This window comes from Alosa alosa, chromosome 12 (genome assembly GCF_017589495.1).
Source record: "Alosa alosa isolate M-15738 ecotype Scorff River chromosome 12, AALO_Geno_1.1, whole genome shotgun sequence".
Classification (NCBI taxonomy): domain Eukaryota; kingdom Metazoa; phylum Chordata; class Actinopteri; order Clupeiformes; family Clupeidae; genus Alosa; species Alosa alosa.
In genome coordinates, this window is record NC_063200.1 from 21714816 (window position 1) to 21738313 (window position 23498).

The following is a 23498-nucleotide window of genomic DNA, read 5'->3' on the forward strand; positions in this document are numbered from 1 at the left end:
GGCTATTCTCTTATCGTAAAAAAAGCATGTAGACGACCTACTAATAACCTTAGCAGTGCATGCCTAAAGGGCTATTACGAAACGGGGAGTGGCGCCAGGGCTACAACATATGTTAAAGTACTTTGCAAGCAATATAAGCTTGGGAGTCTGTGCAACATTCGGTAAGTGTAAGTCTTCGTATTTAAGCGTACAGGAGGACATATTCATGCAGTGCTGGCCGGACAGTCGCAATTTGGCTATGTCCACGCTTAGAAGAGCAACCAATAACAAACTGGATTTTTGAGGACCTGACTGTTAAGCTTGGTAGTCATTTTCTGATATATCCTAATCCCTGTATCTTAAAACGAATTGAAGTGACTGATTATTTACCTTTTTAAAAATTACTTGTTTGTGAGCAGCTATCAGACAGTGCTGGTTGTATTGGATAGCCTAGTTGCCCAGCAGCAAACATGGTAGCCTACTATAACGCAACGTTCATATTCTGAATTGGGCAACTTTTTGCCACGTCTTTTACAGCCGCTTGTCGGCTATAAAATATGGCAGGGAAGTCAGTGTAGTTAACACTTGAATATTCACTTGGATATAGCATTGTGATCCGTGTGAAAACATGTTGGACTTCATAGATTTAGGCTACAAACTCAATTTAAACTTACCGAGCCTTAAATAATAGCCTATAGCCCCTGTCACTCAGATCTAATAAGCCTTAAAGGAACACTCCGATATTTTGGGAAATTAGCTTATTCACTGTCTCCCCTAGAGTTAGATATTATGATCCATAGCCTACCATTTTCGTGTCAGTACGTGCAGTAACTCCAAAGATTGTTAAGGCAGAGCAAGATATTTCATCAGGAGCCAATTCCCCTTTATGCAGAGCAGAGGCAGCGACTGCTCCATTGAAGTCTATGGGCATACAGTAGCTCAGAATTTTACCACATATGCTAAGGTCTTGGTTCTATAGAGTTAAGAATGTGAATTTTGGGCACGTTTTCATGATCCTCAAACCCTTTTGAACATTTCAGGTACATTTTTAGCATTTTTGAGCATTCCAGTCTGGAGAAAATCTACTTTATATCAGGTGTGCACCGGATATTTATGCCGCTGCTGTTGGCCGGTTGCAACGTACACTCATCAATACGTCATCGACACGCTTCTTTATGCAGACAGGATTCGATCCCCATTTCGCGCCCATAGACAAGAACTACAACGAAGTATCTTGCTGCCTTAACAATCTCTGGTAACTCTGTATGTACAGCAAGTCTGAAGCACCCACCGCATATCTAGGATAGGCTAGTTAATTGAGGTGGGCAGTTTCAACTAGCCTATAGCACCCAAACTTGCAAAAAGAACTCCCCAACATTTTCCCATTTAGAACTACATGTTATGAGATGTATTATCATCTTATCTAACTTAACTTATCTAACTCGGGGAGATGGTAAATAAGCTAATTTCCCAAAATGTTGGTGTGTTCCTTCAAGAATATATCTGATCAACCCTAGGGTGTTCAACATAGCATTTTTATCTCTGGCAGTAGATACTGAGACCTGAGGCTTTGTGTGAGTGAAATGTTGCTCTCCTTAAACAATGTGTGCACATATTTGTTCTCTTCTTAAACTTGAATGCAATTTGGTCCATTACTTCTGAATGGATTGTAAATTGAGTGCAGATTGTTGCAAGTCACATAGTGTATTAAGCTAAACCTGTAAAAACCATTTAAAAAGAACCTCAGGAAACATGGGATAAACAGCCTATTGGCTACCTATTATAATTTATCATTCTTTAGAGGCTAATCAAGTTTGCTCCAACTGGTATTCCATGATGGAGAAACACCAAAATAACTTAATATATGTAAAGTTCAATTGGTTTTGTAACTTAATATATGTAAAGTTCAATTGGTTTTGTAACTTAATATATGTAAAGTTCAATTGGTTTTGTAATTTGTAATAATTTAGGCAAAACTAAAGTAATTAGCCTTTGTTCCTGAGGGATAGTAATGTAGCAAGCTACCCATAAGATAATGCTTTCTCTACTTCAGACTTCAGCACTTCACTACATTTGTATTATTACAAACCTCTGCTGGACCTTTTTGTTACAATAGCAGGGTTTTCTTTTGGATGATACAGTGTCACTCACAGTAATATGTGCAAATTGCCGATTGACACTCACCACAGCCTTGAAAAATGCTGTCTGGAACATTAGCACACAAACTTAAGCATAATATAAGTAGCATTGGTTGACACAGAAGCCTACCCTGGCCCCATCCACCTACCTCCTCCTTCTACCACTTCCTCCTCCTTCTACCACACTTTGACTAGTATACTTATAATGTAGACACTCCTATCCTCTAGTGCTAGTATTGACAGATACAGTGGTAATTCCTAGCTAGGTCTCCTCTGCACTATCTTATATGTTATTCTATTGCTGTAAGTCACTTTGGATAAAAGCATCTGCCAAATGAACAAATATAAGTGTAAATGTATCTGCAGCGCCTGTAAATATATTAAAAACTGCAATTGGAATAATGTGTAAATGTATACAGCATGAATGCTGAATGCATTGTTTTATTTACCTTTATAACTTACTTGTTATTTACTTATTATTTAGGCTACAACTTACTTCATTTATTTTTTTTACATTATTATATCAGTTTGTAAAGGTTAGGTGAAGTAGGATGCTCATTCACTACAGTAGGTGAAACACCCAACAGGTAGCCTATACCAAAGGCATTTTTATGTAGAGATTGCATAATATTCATGGGGAGAAAAGACGCATTGTTTGTCTAAAAGAGATTAGTAGGGATGTAACGATACACCGTGAATCGAAAAAACATAAAAATCGATACACACATGTGAAGATTACAACCAGTTGAGAAAAAAAAATTAATCGCCATGCAACTATGTTGTCCAAACATAAATAAATAAATAATAACTTCATAGCTCTTTCATTGTAGAGCTAACATTATGTGCAACTTTTACTTTAAGACAAAAGCCTACCTAATGTAACTCTGAAAATGTTACTCTGGGAGCAGTGTTGAAATGACACTCTGTGGACTGGGACCATAATGTTATCTGTGGCAGAGTTAAAATCAACACTCTAAGAGTTAATTCAACTCTTACAATTTTACTGTGTACAAGGTTATGACGCCAATCACACAATCTTGAATTTCTCAGGAAATAGAAATAGTTCAATTAGAGGGAAACCAGGCAAGCCTGATGTTTCTTCTCTACGAAGCTCCCCCTAGCGTCTGTATGTGTCGATACGTGTGCGAGCCCTCGCTCGGTCTGAAGCTCTTTTCTTTGCATCTTCCGTCAAGGGTTTTCGCTGCTTCTTCGCCGACTCTGCCATTATACACAGGTTTGCAAGAATCGCTAGCATTTTGTTAGCCTGCCTCTGTGCTGGGGATGTAGGATGTAAACTGATCCTGCTTTTCGCGATGTCTGAGACTTTGTGAGACTGAAGGTACGATACACCGAACTTGCAAGCGGGATATTCTTCCTACAGGCAGTAGGGGCGGGCGAGAGAGTCTTCATTCGCCCTGTAATGAGTCATTTAACCATATACCGACTTACGTTGCCTGGTGTCCCTTTAAAGGTTTACAACGCTTCAGATGTAAAGTTACTCGCTGTTAAAGTGACGGTTTCCGAATGTTCGCTTACCCCCTTGACTTTGATGAGCTAGCCAATTAGGCTACATTGTTTACAATATTTTCAATATTTACAATATCTCCCCCCTCCCCCCCACACAAGTACATAAGTAACACATTCTGTTTGTCTGTTTCATTTGCAGGGTCCTCTGTAGCACTGGATGCATGGATGATGATGGCACGGAGTTCTTTGCCCTCCTCGCTGGAGTCCTCGTTGCCGGGGATCAGTCGGTCCGTTCTCACTGGACACATGGAGAAAAAGTACCAGTGCCAGCATTGTAACAACATCCTAAGAAAGCCAGTTCAAGCACAATGCGGCCATCGTTACTGTGTATTTTGCTTCAATCAGCTCACCAGGTACCCAAGGATGTTGCCCAACTCCTCAGTCTGCAACCCTTTCCTTTCCTTCTAACTACCTGAGTTGTCCTACAATCACTGGGCTTGCTGGAAGTTGCTCCACTGATCCTGTTCATGTAGCTGGCTTCATTTGTTGCTCAGTCACTTCACTACCACCCTTTCACTTACTTTGATGCAGCACTACTCAGTAGGATACTCGCCAGGATATATTTCTCTGGTGAGTGTGCTACGCCACAGTTGCACACTTACATTTCCATTTGGCTAAATAGATGGGTGACCTAATCAACTTTTTCTTAGTTTTATCCTTAAAGAATTTTCCTAATTGTAACAAGCTATTAACTCTGTATGCAACTTACTTCAGTCAATGGACTGGTTCAAGTGTAGTTACCCTATAACCACGCAAACATTTTTCTAATTGTAACAATTAAGCTATCAACTGTGTATACAACTTACTTCAGTCAATGGACTGGTTCAAGGGTATTACCCTATAACCGAGCAAAGACCTTGCTTTGAAACACTAGATAATTGTTTTGCTTTGTTAATAAAGTATATAGTGCATTATTTAAATCCTGCACTGTATCAGAAGTGAGATGGAAATCTTGGCAGATGTGAAATGTAAGGTTGAACCCCTCACCTGCCCTTCACGCTCAATTATCAAGACCCAGGGTGTATTTAAAGTATGAGGAAGTTCTGTTGCATAGAAATACAAAAAATAGAGAAATTGTTGTGTAAAATTGTTTTTAAGTCTTTCTGGAAGGATCAGTTGATGAGTACATTTGGACTTGTATACTTACTGGGAATGACAAAAGACAGGGCAGCTTCAGAAGGTGGTGTTTCGTGTCCACATATTCGTATTCTAGCTCACGATTTTGTTTTTTTGGTTGTAGCCATGTTTTCCGAGGTCCAGGTAGCTTTTGGTCGAGGGCATTTTAGGACTTTAGGTGCTAAGAAATGATCATATCAGTGTTAAAGCAGCACTACCAGTGTTAAAGCAGTACTACGGATTCCAAAACTAGCGACCTAGCTTTCTAAAAGGCATACAGAACCTTTCAAACACCCCCAGAAAATGTGAAATTGCATATAGCACCACCAGCTGGATCAAATGTGTAAGTGCCATAATAGATGTTCAAAATGCAATACAAATTATGCATTCAATGAGAATACGATTATCGTTTCAATCCGTCAAAACTGATAGTGGTTAATTTTTTTTTTTTTTTGGCTCAACCATTCAGAGATTCATAAAAAGTGTTGTGCTGAAGCCCAAGTGAAAATGTGAGGTAGGAAGATTTCGGTACCGTACCGGCTGTTCAATCTGCCATCGGACTTTCCTGCTGACTGTGCCCAAGTAGTGAGTTCCAGGGGATGGCATATCACACTATAGCCTTCACCAATGCTGTAGTCTCTGATCTCCTAGGAATAGGAGAACTGGTATGGGAGATAGAAACTGTCCTGATAAGATCTGGTTGAGGGACAAGGCTTCTCAGAAAAATCCCTTATGACCATGTGCCACCTTGTGTTGGTTCCCAGTGGTAGACCCTTTATTTATTTTCTTCAAATCGTTGTATCAGGAATGTTTTTGCACAACCCTTAGCTTGCTGTTGCAGAATGACTCATATACCGGTGGTTTTGCAGTCTGTGACACTGGCGTTTGGATAGTTGCTAATCTGATAAAAGCTTGAATGGTCTGTCTTCCTTGTGGTCTAAGGAAAACCACAACTATTTCTGCATTCTTCAGATGTGGACTAAGCCCTGTTTGTATCAAAGAGCAAAGAGTTGGCCCTGTGAATGCAGCTGTAAATGTTGAATGATAATGAGTATTGCTGAGCCCATGAGTTAATCTCATGATGCCTATTACATATGCATAACAGTTCGATGGTGACAAACGACAGCATCCACACAGCTCACTGAAGCATGGGTGAAGGAAGAACCTGTTATATTTTGAACTGATTCAGACTCGCAGGCTTACTGAGACTTTTACTTTCACCAACATTGCCATATACACGATTCCTGGAGTACATGTACAAATGTACTTTTCTAAAATGTAAAGGGTTCTTCTTTGGGCCAAGTTTCTTAAGAATTGGGACTGTAGGCTTTGCATAGTCTTGCTAACAAACCTACCAAAAATGGACAGATGTGAAAACATTACCTCCTTGGTGGAGGATCTGTTAAAGGTACACTATGCAGGTTTAGGTATTTTTGGTGACTGTAGAGCTCCCTCTAGAGTCGTAATATATTTATATTTTACTCTGCTGTTGTAAATAGCAAACTTCTCGTGACTTATCCCCCCTGTACACAATGAAAATGCTTTTGTTGTGGAGGCGAAGGATTAACTACAGGCAAAAACACAGAGCTATATACTGACAAGGTAGTGTTTCACGATTTTTTCGGGCAGCCGTTCCTGAAGTTGCATGGCTGGTTTTCTCAGTAGTGATTTGTTACATCGATGCGGTATAGCTATGCTGGTGAATGATTCGCCTATTGCAAGTTCATTACCATCAAATTGGCTTTGTAAAGATGAAAATCTTGCATAGTGTACCTTTTAAAGATCCAAACAGCTTGGCAGAGGTATGCACCATTCTAGCACGCAGGTGTACCATACCACTGAACGTCATTCTATTTTTGTGGGGTTGTAAATGCGGTGTTTGTTGTCATGTTGACACATTTCCTCTATATTTCAGTGAAGCTTCCTCATTACAACTATTTCAACTCTTGGAATTTCTGTACTGCAAATTGTAGTACTTTTCCTTCTGTGTTGCAAAATTGTGGAATTATTTTTGGCTGTTTTTTGTCGTTTGGGCTTTTGTGGCATGTGTTCATTTGCAAACTGATGTCTTCAAATTAATGGGCCATATTATCATTAGTTTTTTTTACAAAGCTTATTTTTCCATTAAATCACACCTAAAAATTGTTAGTTGACTAGTTCAAGCATAATATATCTGGCCAAGAGAAATGTAGTTTGCATTAATTTGGTTGTCCATCTTTGCTGCTCCTAACTGGAAGGCTTTAAAACACAGACACCAGACATGACTATATGTTTTTATGCAGCTCCGGCCCTAAACCCTGTGAAGCATGTCGTGTGGAGGGTATATTTGAAGAGTCTCAGTCCATGCTGAATGGAAAAGAAGTAAGTTTTTATTTTAGCCGTGACCGCAAAAACATCTTGCTGTAGATGGTAGATGTCTCCGATAATGAGATTTCTCTACCCCTCAGCACAAAATCCTATGTGGGGGTGGGGGATTTTCTGCTGTACAGTTTCTTAGACTCAGAACACAGATATGTTTTATTTACTGTAATCATACCTTAAAGATAATAACACCATTCCTTTGTTTGCAGGCGTTTCCAGACAATGCGGCGCGCCGAGAGATTGAGGGTCTTCCAGCAAAGTGCCCAAATGAAGACTGCACATGGGCTGGGACCATGAAAGAGTTTGAGGTGAAGATCTTTCTCACATACAATGCTTTGTCATGATTTGTGTGTATCGAGAGATTGCAATGGTGTCCCTTTGTATCAGATGAGCGTTTGTGTTCAGTTGTCATATTGGCCAGCCTCACACCCTTGGGATTTTTTGTCCAACTTCCTTAAGCACATAATGCATGTTAAGCATGATCACAGCTTTGGATCACCTGATCTTTAGAACTGCTGGAAAGTTGTTTAAAATGAGCTAACTGAGCTAAATGTAACGGATGCCAGCTAGCTTAGCTGTGCGGGTGGAACGTTGGTAAACCTCACTCCTGATGCCTGAGTGCTGCTGGCATGAAAGCTAGTAGCCTGGGCTTTTAGCTCGAATGACAGCGTGCTTGACTCCCGATCTGAGTGGCTGCTGTTTCGCGGGTTCGAGTCCGGGCGTGTGCAGGGCTGAACCTTGCGGGTTCAACACAATGCAGGTTGTGATGGATCTTCTCATCCTCAAACTTACACATTACGAACATTTGCATTGCAGCCTAACAATAGTTTAACATGCTAAGATTTGAATCTCACACAAGAAGATTCCTTCTAAGAACTTCTTACCATTTCCATTTAGTAAATAAAAAAAAAAACAGTTTTTATCGGATGGCCACACATCAGTTTTGACAGCCTTGGTATCCATCTTGATTCCAGCGAGTAACGAGATGACAGGTGCGGTAACAGTGGCATAAACCTTTCCATGGCCACAGCGATCGCTACCAATCAAAGGCTCTGCTTTTACCGGCTTTTACATGTTCGTATTTTAGGTAGTGTAGTACTTTTCCGTTAAATCACGAATAAAACCTTTTTTTCCACAAAACAAGTGTCATGGAAAAAGTCCACTTCCGAATCCTGTAGCAGATAGCACTTAGCTATTAGCACTCTAGAACCAAACGTCCGAAGGAGACCGGAGATTTTTGGCAGGACATTCTGAAGCCGCACTTTTACACCTCTGCTATATTAAAGGTAACTATGCAGGATTGTCGATTTCTTCACCGGTTTCGCTTTCGCTTTTCGTTTTTGCTCGTTTTACGTTTGCAAATTTCTCTGCAGAGCTTCCCCTACAGCTTTAGCGTGTATATTTTCCAATACTACTCAATCGGTCAGTCTGCCTTTTGATCGCGAGGTTGGAGACTTTTTGTTTGTCAGTGCCACCGGCCCGGTGGCACAAAACTTGCATGTGCGGTTTTTCCGATCAGAGGCGCTAGGGGGACGCGAGACAGCCGTCATTCAACCCGAAATAAGTCAAATAACCATTCCAATGACTCCGAAGCTGATCAGTTAAGGTAATTTAAGCCAAAAAAGTTGCATAGTTCCACTTTAATGTATAGATAAGCTAGACAGTTTTCACTTTGAGTATGTAACTTTTAACCTTATTGCTTTATGAATACTGACTGTGACCTTCCTACCAGTTTCAGTCATGTGCATGCACTCACACGAAATGTTAGTTGTTAACAACCAATCCTGCAGTTAAGCAGAGCCAGAGGCGTTACGAGAACAGATGTGAAAATGTTAGCATGTAGAAATTTCCATCTCAGATTACAGAATACAGTTGAATCATAGACACTTCAGGTCAGATCATAAAATATCCATTTATCCTTCTTGATTTGATGACAAGTATACGATTGAACGATTGAAATTTGTTCATTGTGCATAGGTGCTGCCTTTTTTGGTTAGGGCTCACTTGAAAAAGAGACTTCTGTCTCAATGTGACTACTCTGGTTTAATAAAGGATAAATACAAAATAAAATCAAATAAACACAAATTATAGTAGCCTAGGTCCATTCCTAAAGGTGGCAGGAAAAGACAGTCTTTTGAACATTGCTAATTTGGCTGCAGCTAGTTTGTCAAGCTGCTGGAACCGTGAGATACGGAGCTAGGCTATTCTATTATCTATACTTTAAGAGAGCAGAGGTGTAAAAGACCGGCTTCAGAATGTCCTGCCAAAAGTCCTGCTACTGCTTGTAAAGCTATGTTACAAGCTGTGTGTGTTCACCACCCCATCTATCACCCACTACAACTGAAATATTTCCCGCCAAGTTTGACTTTTTTTGTGCCTCAAAATGTCTAGGGGTGAGGCAAGCAGTTGATTGGTTACGTGGATGGTGGTTTTCTGGAATGTGGTTTGTGATTTTTGTGCATTGCTCATGTAGCTACAGGGAGTGGGCAGACCATACGTGCTATATACAGTCATTTATGTTTCACAGTGAAGCATTCAGTTGCATGCCACACACCATACAAAACATCCCTGTTATTTCCTGTGTAAAGTAGGCCTGTGGTGCGAGACCGAGTGTTTAATCATAAAAGTGCATGAGTCAATCAGCCCACATTAGAGTGTGTTGGGAGAGGCAAAGGGAATGAAGAGGGAGGAAGGGGGAGGGGAAGAAGAGGAGGATTGAAAGTGAAAGATCAAATTACACAGTTGAGTCGTTGGGTTTGGAAATCCCCTAAAAGTCCACCGAAACACAGACACGCACACACAGAGAGAGAGAGAGAGAGAGAGAGAAGCAATGCATGCAAAAACAGGAAATGGCTTTCTGTATCCTTCCTCTAACCAGAGGCAAGAAAATGTAAACTAAAGAGAATACTTCCACTCTGAAAGCAAAAACGGTATACTGCAAGGTCAGGTTGGTCCGACCGGCTGATCATGCAATCTTTTAACTGCCATTCTCAGCAGGATTCAACCAACCAGGGCCTCATGCTGTTTCTAGTGTGCACACTTAAAAAGGTTCAAACTGTGTACATTTTCAACAGTGCGGTTGTTTGACATTGTTCTCTGTAACCATTAAAACGTAGTCATACTGCCTAGTCATTAAAAGACTTGGCGCCAGACATTCTGATCTAGAACATTCCCTGCCCACTTAACGATAAGCAAATGGAAACTCCCAAGCTCAAGGAAGGAAACATAAAGCCATACAGTGGCTCAGTTTGAATTTTATCAAAGCAGTGAAGCTCAAGGGTTATATTATAGCTGTAGTCATTGATAGGTTTAGTATACCAGGCATTAAAGGATAGGTTTAGTATACCAGGCAACCATGTGATTGTTTTAAAAAAGAATTGGGTTGCACAAAAGGACAATTAAGTTTGTTCAAAACAAAGTTCTTGAATTGCTAAAAACATCCATTGCAAGATTGTATTCCTGACAGACCCTTGTTGTTGTTTTTCAAGAGAACAAAGTCTACAGGTACAGTACAAAAGCAGTAACCATAAGTCATTTGCTCATTCACTGCATGATTCACTGCATTGAAATGCATTGTATTTTAAATATCCGCCATGCGGTATTGGATTTTTAAAAAAGGCATTCAGAACATGTTTGATGATGGAGGTTATTGTCCAATGTTTATAACAATACCAGTTGTATAAAATGGTTCCGAGAGTGTTGATAAGTGTACATATTGTGAATGTGGATAATACAGGTTGATTTTTGAATGTTAAAAGTTTCAATTGGTGAATAAACTCTTTTGAGAGGTGGATAAATTCTAAAAAGAGGTGGATAAACTCTATTTCTGAATTTTTAGAGGTGGATAAACTGTGTCTACTTGCATTTAGCCTTCACTACAGCCCTGACCAGTTCCTTGTGTGATCTATGTGTGTGAAGAAAACTACAACTAGGCCAGGGCAGTTCACTGTCAACCAACTAATAAGCACCATACTCATAATTCTTGCCCTTAGTTTAAAGGTACACTGTGCAAGATTTTTTACCTCAATATAAACTCTACGAAGCCAATTTGATGGTAAACAAACTTGTAATAGGGGAATCGTTCACCTAGCATAGCCGAAGTGAGTTGCTAACGAGAGAACAAGCCATGCAACTTAAAGAAATGCCGACCCGAAGACATTTCGCGATAATCGTGAAACATTACCTTGTCAGTAGATATAGCTCTTTGGAGATAGTTTTTGCCTGTTGTTAATCCTTTGCCTCCACAACAATAGGATTTCCATTGTGTACAGGGGGAACAAGCCATGAGAACTAGGCTATTTACAACGGCAAAGTAAAATATAAATATATCGCGACTCTAGGGACAGCTCTAGAGTCACCAAAAATACCTGAAACTGCATAGTTTACATTTTAATAGACAATTACATAGCAGCTGAAGCAGCTGCAGTTAGCTCTTTCATTCCGGTAACTCATAACCGGCACTAAAACTATACTTTGAGGGGGATAAAGGCCTTCCCTCGGTTTTGTAATAACCACTTAAAATGTTGTATGGTAGCTGCATTAACCCTTGCTATCCGAGGGGAAAAACCTTACTGCTAAAATTGTCTTCAAATTCACCGACCATGCCTCATGCCACATTATTCAAATGTATTGTCATTTCTAGTCAAAACAAAGGAGTTCCAGGTGAATAACTACACGACATTTATATAACGACAAGTTGTCACGAAACCTATTGTGTGCTCTATAAATGCCATGGTTCAGAGAACTGCTAAAAACAGGCTTGTCTGCTTTCTGCTTAAAAACAAGCTTGTCTGCTTTCGTCTCCCTGCCTAGTTATTCAGAGAATAGAGAACTTGGTGTAGAGAAGAGCATGTGTGTTAAAATCTCACCATTTAGACACCGAAGATACAAAATTCATCACGTGAACAAGATTAGAAGAACATTCACCATAATGCATTCAAAAAGGAAGGACATATCCCTCCATCTTCCTAGTATCATATCCCTCTGTGATCCCTTGGAAACTCCCTGCTTCAGTGTGCAGCCTTACTACACCATCATAACAATTAAAGGGGATAGTCGTGCTTTTCTGTAGACCACAAAAAAATAGGTTTGTCAGAAGTACCTTTTTAATAGAGCCAGATACTCAGGTCTTTCAAATCATCCAGCAGAAACCAGGAATTCCTTTTCATTATGATGAGAACCATCCTACCTCTGCTTGTAGACTAAAGGACATAGCAAACAAAGTTCATGAATGACATCCATTGCTGTAATCCTGAACCTTTTACACAACCATGTGATTGTGAAACGCACATTGCATAAAAAAAGAATTGGGTTGCACAAAGAGACTGCAATTAAGTTTGTTCATCGAAGAGTCATATGCAGTTGTATGCAGATTGCTAAAAACATTCCTTCATGATGAATTCTATGATGAATGTGAGTAAAGCCCTCCCTGATGAACTTAATGCTTTTTATGCTCGCTTTGACATGAAAAACACAGACTATATTGGACTAGCTGCAGCATGTGAAGCAAATGAGGATGCACCTTTCTGTGTCTCTGAGGTCGATGTGAGCAATGCCTTTAGGAGGTTAAATTGTAGAAAAGCTACTGGACCGGATGGAATTTCTAACAGGGTTTTGAAATCCTGCGCTGCTCAGTTAGCTCCTGTGTTCACTTATATCTTTAACACATCATTGGCTCAAGAGACAGTTCCTACTTGCCTCAAGCAGTCTGTTATTGTTCCAGTACCAAAAAAACAAAAGTCCATCATGTCTGAATGACTACCCAGTAGCCCTGACGCGTCTACAGTGATGAAGTGTTTTGAGAAGCTTGTGAAAAACATTCTCTGCTCATCCCTCCCTGCCTCCTTCGACCCCCTCCAATTTGCTTACAGAGCCAACAGGTCTACAGAGGATGCCATCTCAAACCTCATGCACACCACCTTAACTCACCTGGAGGAGGGGAATGGGAATTATGTGAGGATGCTGTTCATTGACTTTAGTTCAGCATTCAACACGATAGTACCTCTCACCTTGGTCACAAAGATGAAGGCCTTAGGACTGAACACCACCCTGTGTCACTGGATATTTGACTTCCTCACCAACCGCTCACAAGTGGTTAGAGTGGGGGTCTGACATCTGACTCATTAACCATCAGCTTGGTGCTCCCCAAGGCTGTGTTTTGAGTCCACTGCTGTACAACATCTACACACATGACTGCAAAGCCAACAGTAGTCATACCACCATCATCAAGTTCGCAGATGACACAGTGATCTTGGGCCTGATTAGTAACAACAATGAACAGTTCTACTTGGATCAGATTGATGAGGTGGCACAGTGGTGTCAATCTAACAGTTTGACACTGAATATCAATAAAACCAAGGAAATGGTAGTGGATTACAGAAGGCAGCAGCAGAACTACAGTTACACCCCACTAATGATCAGCGGGCAACCTGTAGAGAGTCACAAGTTTTAAATACCTTGGTGTCCACATTACTGAAGACCTAACATGGACTGTTAACACTCAATATGTTCTGAAGAAGTCCAGACAATCGACTCTACTTCCTTCGGCCAGCTAAGGAAATTCAAAGTTTCTACATCCATCATGAAGGCCTTCTACACTTCAGCGGTTGAGAGTGTTCTAACTGGTAGCATCATCACCTGGTATGGGAACTCCACAGTTAGAGATTGTAGTACTCTGCAGAGAGTAGTGCGCTCAGCTGAACGTACTATAAGAACTCAACTCCCTGCTCTACAAGATATCTATTCCAGAAGAGTACTCCTAAGAGCCCAAAAGATTCTGAAGGACTCTTCTCATCCTAACAATGGATTATTCCTACCGCTGAAATCAAGAAGACGCCTATGTAGTCACTAAGCCAGAACTGAGAGACTCAGGAGAAGTTTTTATCCCCAGGCCATCTGAACTCTGAACTCACACTATACTGACTTTGCACACATTCACTCCTCAGCACTCTCAAACATTTCCCAACTCTGAACTCACACTATACTGACTTTGCACTCATTCACTACTCAACTCTCTGGTACAGTACAAAATCTATCAGACCACTCTACCTAACCTCCGAAAGCAGAAGTAATTTATGACCAGTACTGCTGTGCTTGCAAAGAAACTGCCAACAACAGGACAGTTTGTGGTTAAAACTGAAGAAGAATTAAGGGAAAATCCACAAACAAAAAACTATGTGAAATCCGATGATTTTGTGCACATGAAATTACCTTTTCAAAATGGCATGCATGTGAAATCACACATTTTTGGCATATTTGTCTCCAGGGCCAGCATGAAGGCAAGTGTGACTATGAGCGGATCACTTGTGAAGCATGCCAGCAATGCATCCTACGCAGCGAGAAAGACCGACACAACGAGAGAGAGTGTGAGGCCAGAACCCTCAACTGCAAATACTGCAAAGTTTCCTTCAACTTTAAAGACATAAAGGTAACTACCCCCCCCACACACACACACATACACACAGCACTGACACAGCCTCTCTTTTTTTGACAAATAAATAAATCAGTCAATCCAGGGTGTGGGGTGGGGCATTTATATGGACATGACCTTAGAGATATTGAAGGAAGTGAGTGAGGACTCATCCTGTATGGTGCGGAATACCAACATTGCAGATCAGTATGTTTCCCTGGAACAGGAAGTATTTGGCCAACTGAATTTCTATTGAAGTCAACAAACTCACGGCATTACTTTTGCTGGGTAGCTAACTGGGCAAGGCTAGCTTGGGCAGCCAACTGAATTTCCAAGTTTGAAGTTTACATGGATGGAACTTCATAGATCACTCTGAGCTAGTTTGGGCAGATCTGTCAGGCATTTGTCGGTTTCATGTCAGTTAGCCTCTAAGGGGTTCTGGGAATGATATGAATCAGAATGTGGTGTAAGTGAAATATGGTGAAACATCTTGTTAGAGCTGATTCTCATCTTGTGATTCTCATGTTTCGCCCACAGGCTCATGATGAGATCTGTATAAAGTTCCCCATGCAGTGCAAAGACTGCGGAAAGAAAAAAATCCCACGAGAAAAGGTCAGTTGTGTTGGCCTTCACCAACCATTTATGTGGCCTTGCTGACGTGTGTGTGCGTGTGTGTGAAAGATGTGGGTATACAGAGCAGTGCTTCATTGGGTGTGTGTATTTGCATGCACATATTTGTTTTGTGCAAATAAAGGAGGGAGGAAGACTCTAGATAACCGGTCCCTGTAGGTTTGTGTGTTAGTTAACTATTAACAAACCCTCTCCCTTCTAAAACAATATCCATGAATAGCATTGGCTTATACTTGTAACTGTGTAAATAGAGTACTCTAACTGAGTTTCTCTTCTGTTTTCACAATGACACACTTGATGGATAGCTGCACTTATTGGAATGGATATAATTCCCTCTGGGCTTAGCTTTATCAAGCCCCTAAAGATATTTTCACTTTCCCTCACTGTCCATGTCTGTCATAGTGAAACCTACATTCCTTACATTCTCTTTTCTTTTCTCTACAGTTTCCAGAACATATTAAAACGTGTGCCAAGAGCAAGACAGCATGCCAGTTCAACAAAGTTGGCTGCCAAGCAGTGGTGCGTAAATAAAGGGTCTACTTTTTAACCTAACCCTATTGTCCTCAACTAACAATGGCTGCCCTATCTATCTGTTAAAGATGATTCACTCTTAGCTGTGGTCAACGGTTGTCTGTTAATCTATGTTAGACATGCAATGGGCTGTAAGCCATTACAGGGAAGTCCCAGCGTTTATGCATGAGCACTATGCATGAGTGTGGCCAAAGGCAGTTTCAATGTTATTTAGAACATCTGTGCTTCCCCTTCTTCCCCCACAGCTGTGTGTTATGTCAAAAGATCCTATTGTAGAACAGAGTGTTCTGTTTTCGGGTTCTAGTTCCGTTTCTTCGAACACAAATTTACCGCTAAATTCCCCCCACTGATACTATTTTTGCAAGGTTGTCTGTTTCAAGAGCAAAGTTAGTCTATAGTCTGTTATTTATTTTCTATAGTCTGTACTTTTCTTTTCTTACTCTCTAATGTGATGAATGAACGAGATATCATTCCAAAAAAGGAATTCAGCCGGTTATGGTGTAACACCCCTCATACAATATTTTGTGTTGTCGAGATTACGAATAAGACCTTGATGTTCTATTTGTTAAGGAAACATACCATGTCCCTCATGCCCTTGTTCTGACTTGTACTTTGTGAAATACTTGGACCGGTTGAGACTCGAAATGTGACTTAACCGATTCTCTCTTTGGTCTCAATTTCACGCATAGCGATTCTCTGTAACTGCCTTAGCAGAGCCCTTTTAATGATAAGCTAACAATTAATCTCCCATGAATTGCCGATAGAGCTTCTGTACTTTGTGAGTCATTGCCACAAGCGTGAAGCAAGTGTATAAACTTTAAAAACTGGGAATTGTGAGTCACTTTGATCCCAGTATTTTGTTCTGTAACTTTGGTCTGGTAGTTTTCCTATTGGTAATTTTTCTTACCGCGTGGTAAGAAAATTATAATGTACTGAGACGTTGCTGTTATTACATGGAAAGTTCAAATAGCACTGGAGGCTAAACTAGTACGCAAAATAGCACTGGAGGCTAAACTAGTACGCAAACAAGGTTGAAGCCATGTGTAGTAAAAAAGTATTCAAAGCATGCAGAACATTTTAATCAGCCTTAACATTTACCACAGTTAGCTGGTTAGTTAGTGGTTAGCTGATTGTACAACAGTGACTACGTACCTCGTGACGATCCTCGCTCTTCACTGTTTTGGACTGAAATGAGTGTCTAGTTTCATTTTCAAATTCGCTTAAGGTTGCTTTTGCAGCAGTGCCCTCTTGTGCATCATGGTTGCGCTAACATGATGCACCAGTTGAATACATCCTATGCATGTATTCAACTGGTGTTTTCTATATGTTGCACTTTTTGCAACCAGTTTTGAAATCTAATTAAACAATGACTTTAATTGATTACTTACTTACTTACATAATATTTTAATTTGTTGAGTGAAAGAGGAAACATGCATAGTGCATCATGAAAATTATCAATATTAAGACTTAAACACTTAAATTCTTTATGCCTATTTGTGGATAGCGTATATCCAAACCTTACATACTCATGTCTGATATCCCATTCAACTGGCTTTGGTTCCCACAGATTGACAATGGGAAGCAGCATGACCACGAGCAGTCCTTCATAATGGATCACTTGCGGCTAGTCCTGACCACTCTGACTGCCCTGACGTCGTTGAACAGTGTGCAGAGTGATGGCGTCGGTGAGTACCAGGAGGACTGCGGTGGGCTGGGCCTGTACCGCGCGCCTGAGGAAGGGGCCGTCGGAGGCGCAGCAGCCGCCATCGCCGGCGGAAAGGCCTCTTGCAGCAACGGGCTCAGTGGACGAGAAGAACGGAGGAGTAGCAACGGCCTGGGTCTTTACCAGGGTGCAGACGAAGGGACGTCGGTGGCCAGTGGAGGGTTGGGGAGAGGAGGGAAGAGCACAGTGGGGCTTGAGCTGAAGGTGACCGCACTGGAGAATATTGTGTGCGTGCTGAACCGAGAGCTGGAGAGAACGTCGCTGACGCAAGAGGCCCATGCACGCCAGCATCGACTCGACCAAGAAAAGATTGACTCCCTTCACAACAAGGTAGAGTCACTGTCTATGCATTTGTGTGGATGGGTTGGGGGTGGTTCATACCATGCCATGTCAGTCGATTAGGGATCTCTATGCTTGCAGTTGTTACAGTGAGGTCCTGAATGATAACTGCAGACATTATAATGTTTAAAGCAGCACTATGTAACTTTTGGTTTAAAACTAGTGATCTAGCTTCATAAAAGGCTTGCAAATGCCACCCAGAACCTTATAGATTGTTAACATGCTAACTGTGTCTCCCGGCAATGTAGTCAGCAATGTCATGCTGTGAAAGGTTTTCTTTCATTTTTGTGGTGTGAAAATGCATAGTGCATGTCCTGGATGGCTTCACATGTCCATATACCATTGAAAATAAATTTGAAGCCCATGCTAAAACTAGTTTGGCTGATAAGAGCATAGCTCAACAAAAAGGCAAATTGTTGCACTGTGCTGCTTATAGAAACTTGACTTACTTGTTTATGCAGTTCCCTTTATTTTTCCCTCAAACACATCTCTGCTATTCAAATTCAGTTTCTTTATTGTAAGGGTAGAAGAATGTGCATATTTGAGTTAAGAGATGTGACAGTATGCTCTTTCCATCTCGAAGTGCATCTCGTATCCTCTCGTTTTGCTGGTGAGATGACGACGTTGGCATGAAACACCGTGGCTGAAGAACAAAGAGGTGGGACATGAGGAGGATGAGGAGGAGGAGAAGGAGGAAGAGTTTTTTTTCCTTCCATGAGTATGGAAAAAGCGAAAGGATTTCTTGCGATTGAATGCTGGGGATACACTGCAGTCTGACAAACGTAGTTTAGACATAGTGAACGAATCAACAACATACTCATGCCGTTTTATTCAGTGTCAACTGAGATATGGACATTTTTTCTTAACTTCAGCTGATTCAGCTGAAATGAATTGTCGTAGGCTTACCATGGACACAGAGAGCAAGGCTCACTATGCAACTGTGCAGTACCAACACACCTGTGTTCACCTTGTGACATCTTTGGTGATGAAGTTTGAGCCATTTTTGAACCATTCAGCCTCGTCACTAACAGTGTATCCCCTGCTTTTGAAATAAAATCTGAAGTTTTTCACACATGCTTTAAAGTCATTTTCCTTCATTGATGCACAGGTTTAGTGATTTGACATCCATAGGAGGAGTGCCTCTAAAGGCCCACTGCTCCTTTGTGCTTCATACATCCACTTCACTCCATTGGTGACTTAACAGACAGATCTTGTCCTTCATAAGAGTGGTTTTGCCTCCATTTGCCAATACGTAGAGAAGATTGTTCGGACCAACGTGCACACATGTGATTATATTTTAAACTGAACGATGGATTGATGGTGTATCCTGGAAAGCACCAGACCTTATCCCAATTGAAACTGAGATTGGGTCTGGACATGGTTCATTCACCTTCCATTTTCAAGGGGCGTCACTACCGGAGGCTGATCAAAATGTCTCTGCACGCAATTGGATAGACCTAAAACCAATCAGAGCAATGAAGGAGATGACATATGCAAAGCAATGAACAACAAACCAGCATTTTTCAAAAACTGCTTCGATGTCATCATGTTAAGCTAGCTTTAACAGTTGTGATTGGTGCCTGAGTTTTAGGAACATTGGAAACGGAAGTGAATGGCCTCTTTGCCACACGGACCTGCACAGCAAATTCAAATTTGCCAAAGGGTCGTCTGGGTTCGTCCAGGTTATAGATGGTGGGAATGGAGGGATATCTACATTGAACAATTGATTAACTCAAAATTTTTGCTTTGTTTGTGTGTGTGCGTGGGTGTGGGTGTGCACTCTTGAATACACTCCGTGTCTTGTGGTGCTTTGGGGTGGTCCTGTGTGTGTGTGTGTGTGTGTGTGTGTGTGTGTGTTTTGGTGCAGGTTCGTCAGCTGGAACGTCAGCTGACCATGAGGGACCTGAAGTTGTCAGAAACGGAACAGACTCTTCGCGAACTGCAGTACTGCACGTTTGACGGTGTGTTCGTCTGGAAGATTGCAGACTTCAGCCATCGCAGACAAGATGCTCTTGCAGGACGATCTCCAGCACTGTTTTCTCCAGGTGAGGCAACAGTTTCACATACTTTAATGCAAATACAACTTAACATAATGCAAATACATTAATACATATGCAACTGTGCAGCATATGGAAATTGTGAGTTTGTTTTTCTTTTGCTTTTCTTTTGCTTGTCTTTCTTTTGCCCAAGAGAGGCATTACAAATTAATGTAATAAAATTACAGAAGACTCCATATTTCTGTTGCCATGGTGGTCTTCCTTTCATCGTCTCCTTCTTCTTCTTCTCTTGTTGTGCAGCATTCTACTCCAGTAAGTACGGCTATAAGATGTGCCTAAGGCTCTACCTGAATGGAGACGGCACAGGTAGAGGAACACACCTGTCTCTGTTCTTCGTGGTGATGCGTGGCAAGTACGATGCCCTCCTCAAGTGGCCGTTCAGTCAGAAGGTTTGTCTAAGTCTACATTGTGTCACTGGTCATGTTGTGTTGCATGTACATTCCTGCAGTACACCCAAAATACAAACAAGATTTTCCTCTTTAAAAACAAACTACGCGATGATACCTTAAACCCATCACAGATCATACATTATTTACTTGCTATGTAAATAATGTATTTTGTGTTACCAACACAACATATAATACATGTGCATATATGGGTGCATTGTAGGGTTTTTTCAGTCTGCTGGAATGAAAATGAAAATGGATCAGCCCTCTGGAAATGCCCCTTACTTGACAAATATTATGATTGTAATTTGATTTGCAATATCATTTTATCAAACCAAAGTCAAGGTTCAGTTCAATATTCCAAATTTCACTTTAAGTAGGCCCACTTCTGATTAGTGTGCATGCCTAGTGCATAAGAAGCACAGCACTTCTGTTAGGTGACCTTCACTGTCTGACATGACTATAAAAGTCATATGTTACAAGATAGATTTGCAAGTTGCACGATTAATTGCAGCCTTTGTGATTAGCTAATTGTATTTATTAAAATTGTTACTAAAATTAAAATAACTATTGTGATGCCCTACCCACTCACTGATGTTCAACTGACCATCTGCTCTTCCTTCTCGTCCTCTCCTCTCCTCCGCCAGGTGACCCTCATGCTCCTGGACCAGAACAACAGGGAGCACATCATTGACGCCTTCCGACCAGACACCAGCTCCACGTCCTTCCAGCGGCCCATCAGTGAGATGAACATTGCCAGCGGCTGTCCCCTCTTCTGCCCACTGGCCAAGCTGGCCTCGGCCAAGAACTCGTATGTGAAAGATGACACCATCTTCATCAAAGCCATAGTAGACCTAACAGGTCTTTAGAGACACAATTGCATCATATATTATGGCATTTAATATGTAATATATCTATATAATATTATTATTATTATTATTATTATTATTATACATATGAGTCTTATTTATATGGATTTGTGTATACATATGTGTATATGTTTATACATACATCTTATGTAAGATCATTAAATAGTGTTGAATGCAGCGAAGCTGCTGCCAATCAAAACTAGAATGGGTGAAAAAAAATATTGCTATACAAAGCCATGATGTAATCATTTCTGTGCAGACCAAATGATCACCACCAAGATTCTTAGCTAAGTGAATTAGCTTTCACCCCCATTATATCTGCTATGGAAGCGACAAAAATGAATACTGATTTTGAATCCTATAACAAAGCATACAAAACAACAGGATATGCTGTCTGCTGCCCTGTATCAATCTGCACAGATTGGTGCATCCACATAATTATTATTATTATTATTATTATTATACTATATTATTACAGTATATGGTAGCTCAGTACTTACTTGCTGCCTATATAATCAAATATACATTATAATATTATATCAAATGGAATAAAAATGTTTGATTTATTGAACTATATTGATGAACCAGTGATGCTTGGGCTGTTTCATAAGAGTAGCCAGTGGTTCCCATGAGTGGTCACAAGCTTTTATAGCATAGCAACCACCATGTGACCATTTGATACTACTCACTGAATCAATCCATAATGGGAATTTTATTAATCATACTGGGGCTGTACTTTCTGAGGGCTTATGTCACTGTTTACTGTGTGACTGTGTGAACAGCATTTTGAGTTTTTTTGAAGCTGTTTTAAACTTCATTTAAAACAGCTTCATTTTATGTACTTTGTTTGTTATGCATTTTATTCTTTTATCTATTCCTCTTTCTATCGTTAATAACATAATCATGTGATTGCTACACAATGATACCGTATTTGGTTTATGATGTACCCATGCAAAGCACAGTATCAAGGGGCAAATAAGAGAATTATTTGTTGCATAATAACACATAATTTTTGCTTCACTTGATTTTTATCACAGTAATTGCTAGAAGGTAATATACATTTCTGATATATCATGCATTTGTACTTATACAATGTAATTAAACTAGGCTAATCTACGGTGTATTGTACTGCATGTCTTTAGTAATAATATACTATGTATTATTGATGTCTGTCTGACATTACAATTTTTTTTTAAGTATATTTTTTTGCCCTTTTATGCCTTTAATAGACAGGATAGTAGAGAATGACAGGAAGTAAGTGGGAGAGAGAGTCGGGGTGGGATCCGGAAAAGACCACGGGGCGGGAATCGAACCCGGGTCGCCGGCGTACGGTGCCCCAGCCAGTTGCGCCACGGCTGGGGCCAACATTACAATTTAATAAAAGTCGGATATTTTTGTATTGTAGCCCTAGTTCTGGGTTATACTCACCATAGAGGGTAGCAGTGCATGGGATGGCACAGTGATAGGCACAGAAAACTACAGTATGTGAAAAACCTGAAAACACGTATGTATGAGTGAGTTTGCATGATTTTATGATGTATTCTAGATGTGACACATTTTCACAGCCTTTGAGAATGTTCACTATGCTATTGTATTGCATCTAAAACTTAGTTGTTGGGGATGTTTATTTCCATCTGCATGTACCTGAGCTTGCAGTCGTGCATGTGGTGTGGAATATGCCACCTCTCTATAGAGCTCAACAGGAGAAATTGTATTGAAGTCTTACTTCCGGAATTAGCGGTGGGTGGGACTGTTGAACTCTATATGCTGTGACCTTGGCGAGGTGGAGAGGCTTGAGTGCCTTGTGGACTCTGAGGGCTACACCGGGTAGGCGTCCCCTAGCAGGTTTAACCATACCGGCCAGGCCTTGGGTCAGGGGCAGGACTAACCACAGCATGTCGGTTATAAAACACTGGATATTATATGTGCACTCCTCACGACTCCAGTAAAAAAGGCTACTTGGAGAAATGGAGATATCAACAGAATCAATATCAATAATATCAAATATGCAATGCATGGGAACACCAGATACAGGAGACAGGAAGGAGCAATGATGGCAGAATTTATCCAACCTTGCGTCCTAGCAGGTTTAACCATACCGGGCAGGCCTCGGGTGAGGGGCGGGACTAACCATAGCATGTCAGTTATAAAACACTGGATATTATATGTGCAATATCAATAATCGACAATCTCAAATATGCAATGCATGAGAACACCAGATACAGGAGACAGGAAGGAGAGAAGACGGCAGAATCTAACGGCACACTCCCACCATGAATGAACCCAGACCAGCTCAGAATTTGTGAACATCTAAAGATGAGAAGTGTATAACATCATACATGATTTACACCTGCATGTATCAATGAAGATTTGAAATAAACAACTCACAACTCTAGGTTTATGGTCCAGAATATTGTTTTTGTGTTCTGTTTGT

The 23498-nt window shown here is 40.7% G+C and overlaps 1 protein-coding gene across 5 annotated transcripts; it reads left to right on the top strand.

Moving 5' to 3' along the window:
• The first annotated feature begins 29 nt into the window (after positions 1-29).
• traf2b (Tnf receptor-associated factor 2b) lies at positions 30-23459 on the top strand. Of its 5 annotated transcripts, none has more exons than XM_048259601.1 (11): positions 30-161; positions 3784-3997; positions 7043-7121; positions 7331-7429; positions 14386-14547; positions 15067-15141; positions 15604-15678; positions 17258-17743; positions 19620-19797; positions 20050-20198; positions 20843-23459. In XM_048259601.1, the coding sequence occupies exons 1-11, from the start codon at positions 110-112 to the stop codon at positions 21062-21064; spliced, it is 1791 nt and encodes a 596-aa protein (XP_048115558.1). In that variant the 5' UTR covers positions 30-109; the 3' UTR covers positions 21065-23459. The 5 variants fall into 5 exon arrangements, with proteins under 5 accessions (XP_048115558.1, XP_048115561.1, XP_048115560.1 ...); XM_048259604.1 differs by having other exon boundaries at positions 149-167; XM_048259603.1 differs by lacking the exon at positions 30-161 and adding an exon at positions 198-303.
• The last annotated feature ends 39 nt before the right edge of the window (positions 23460-23498 follow it).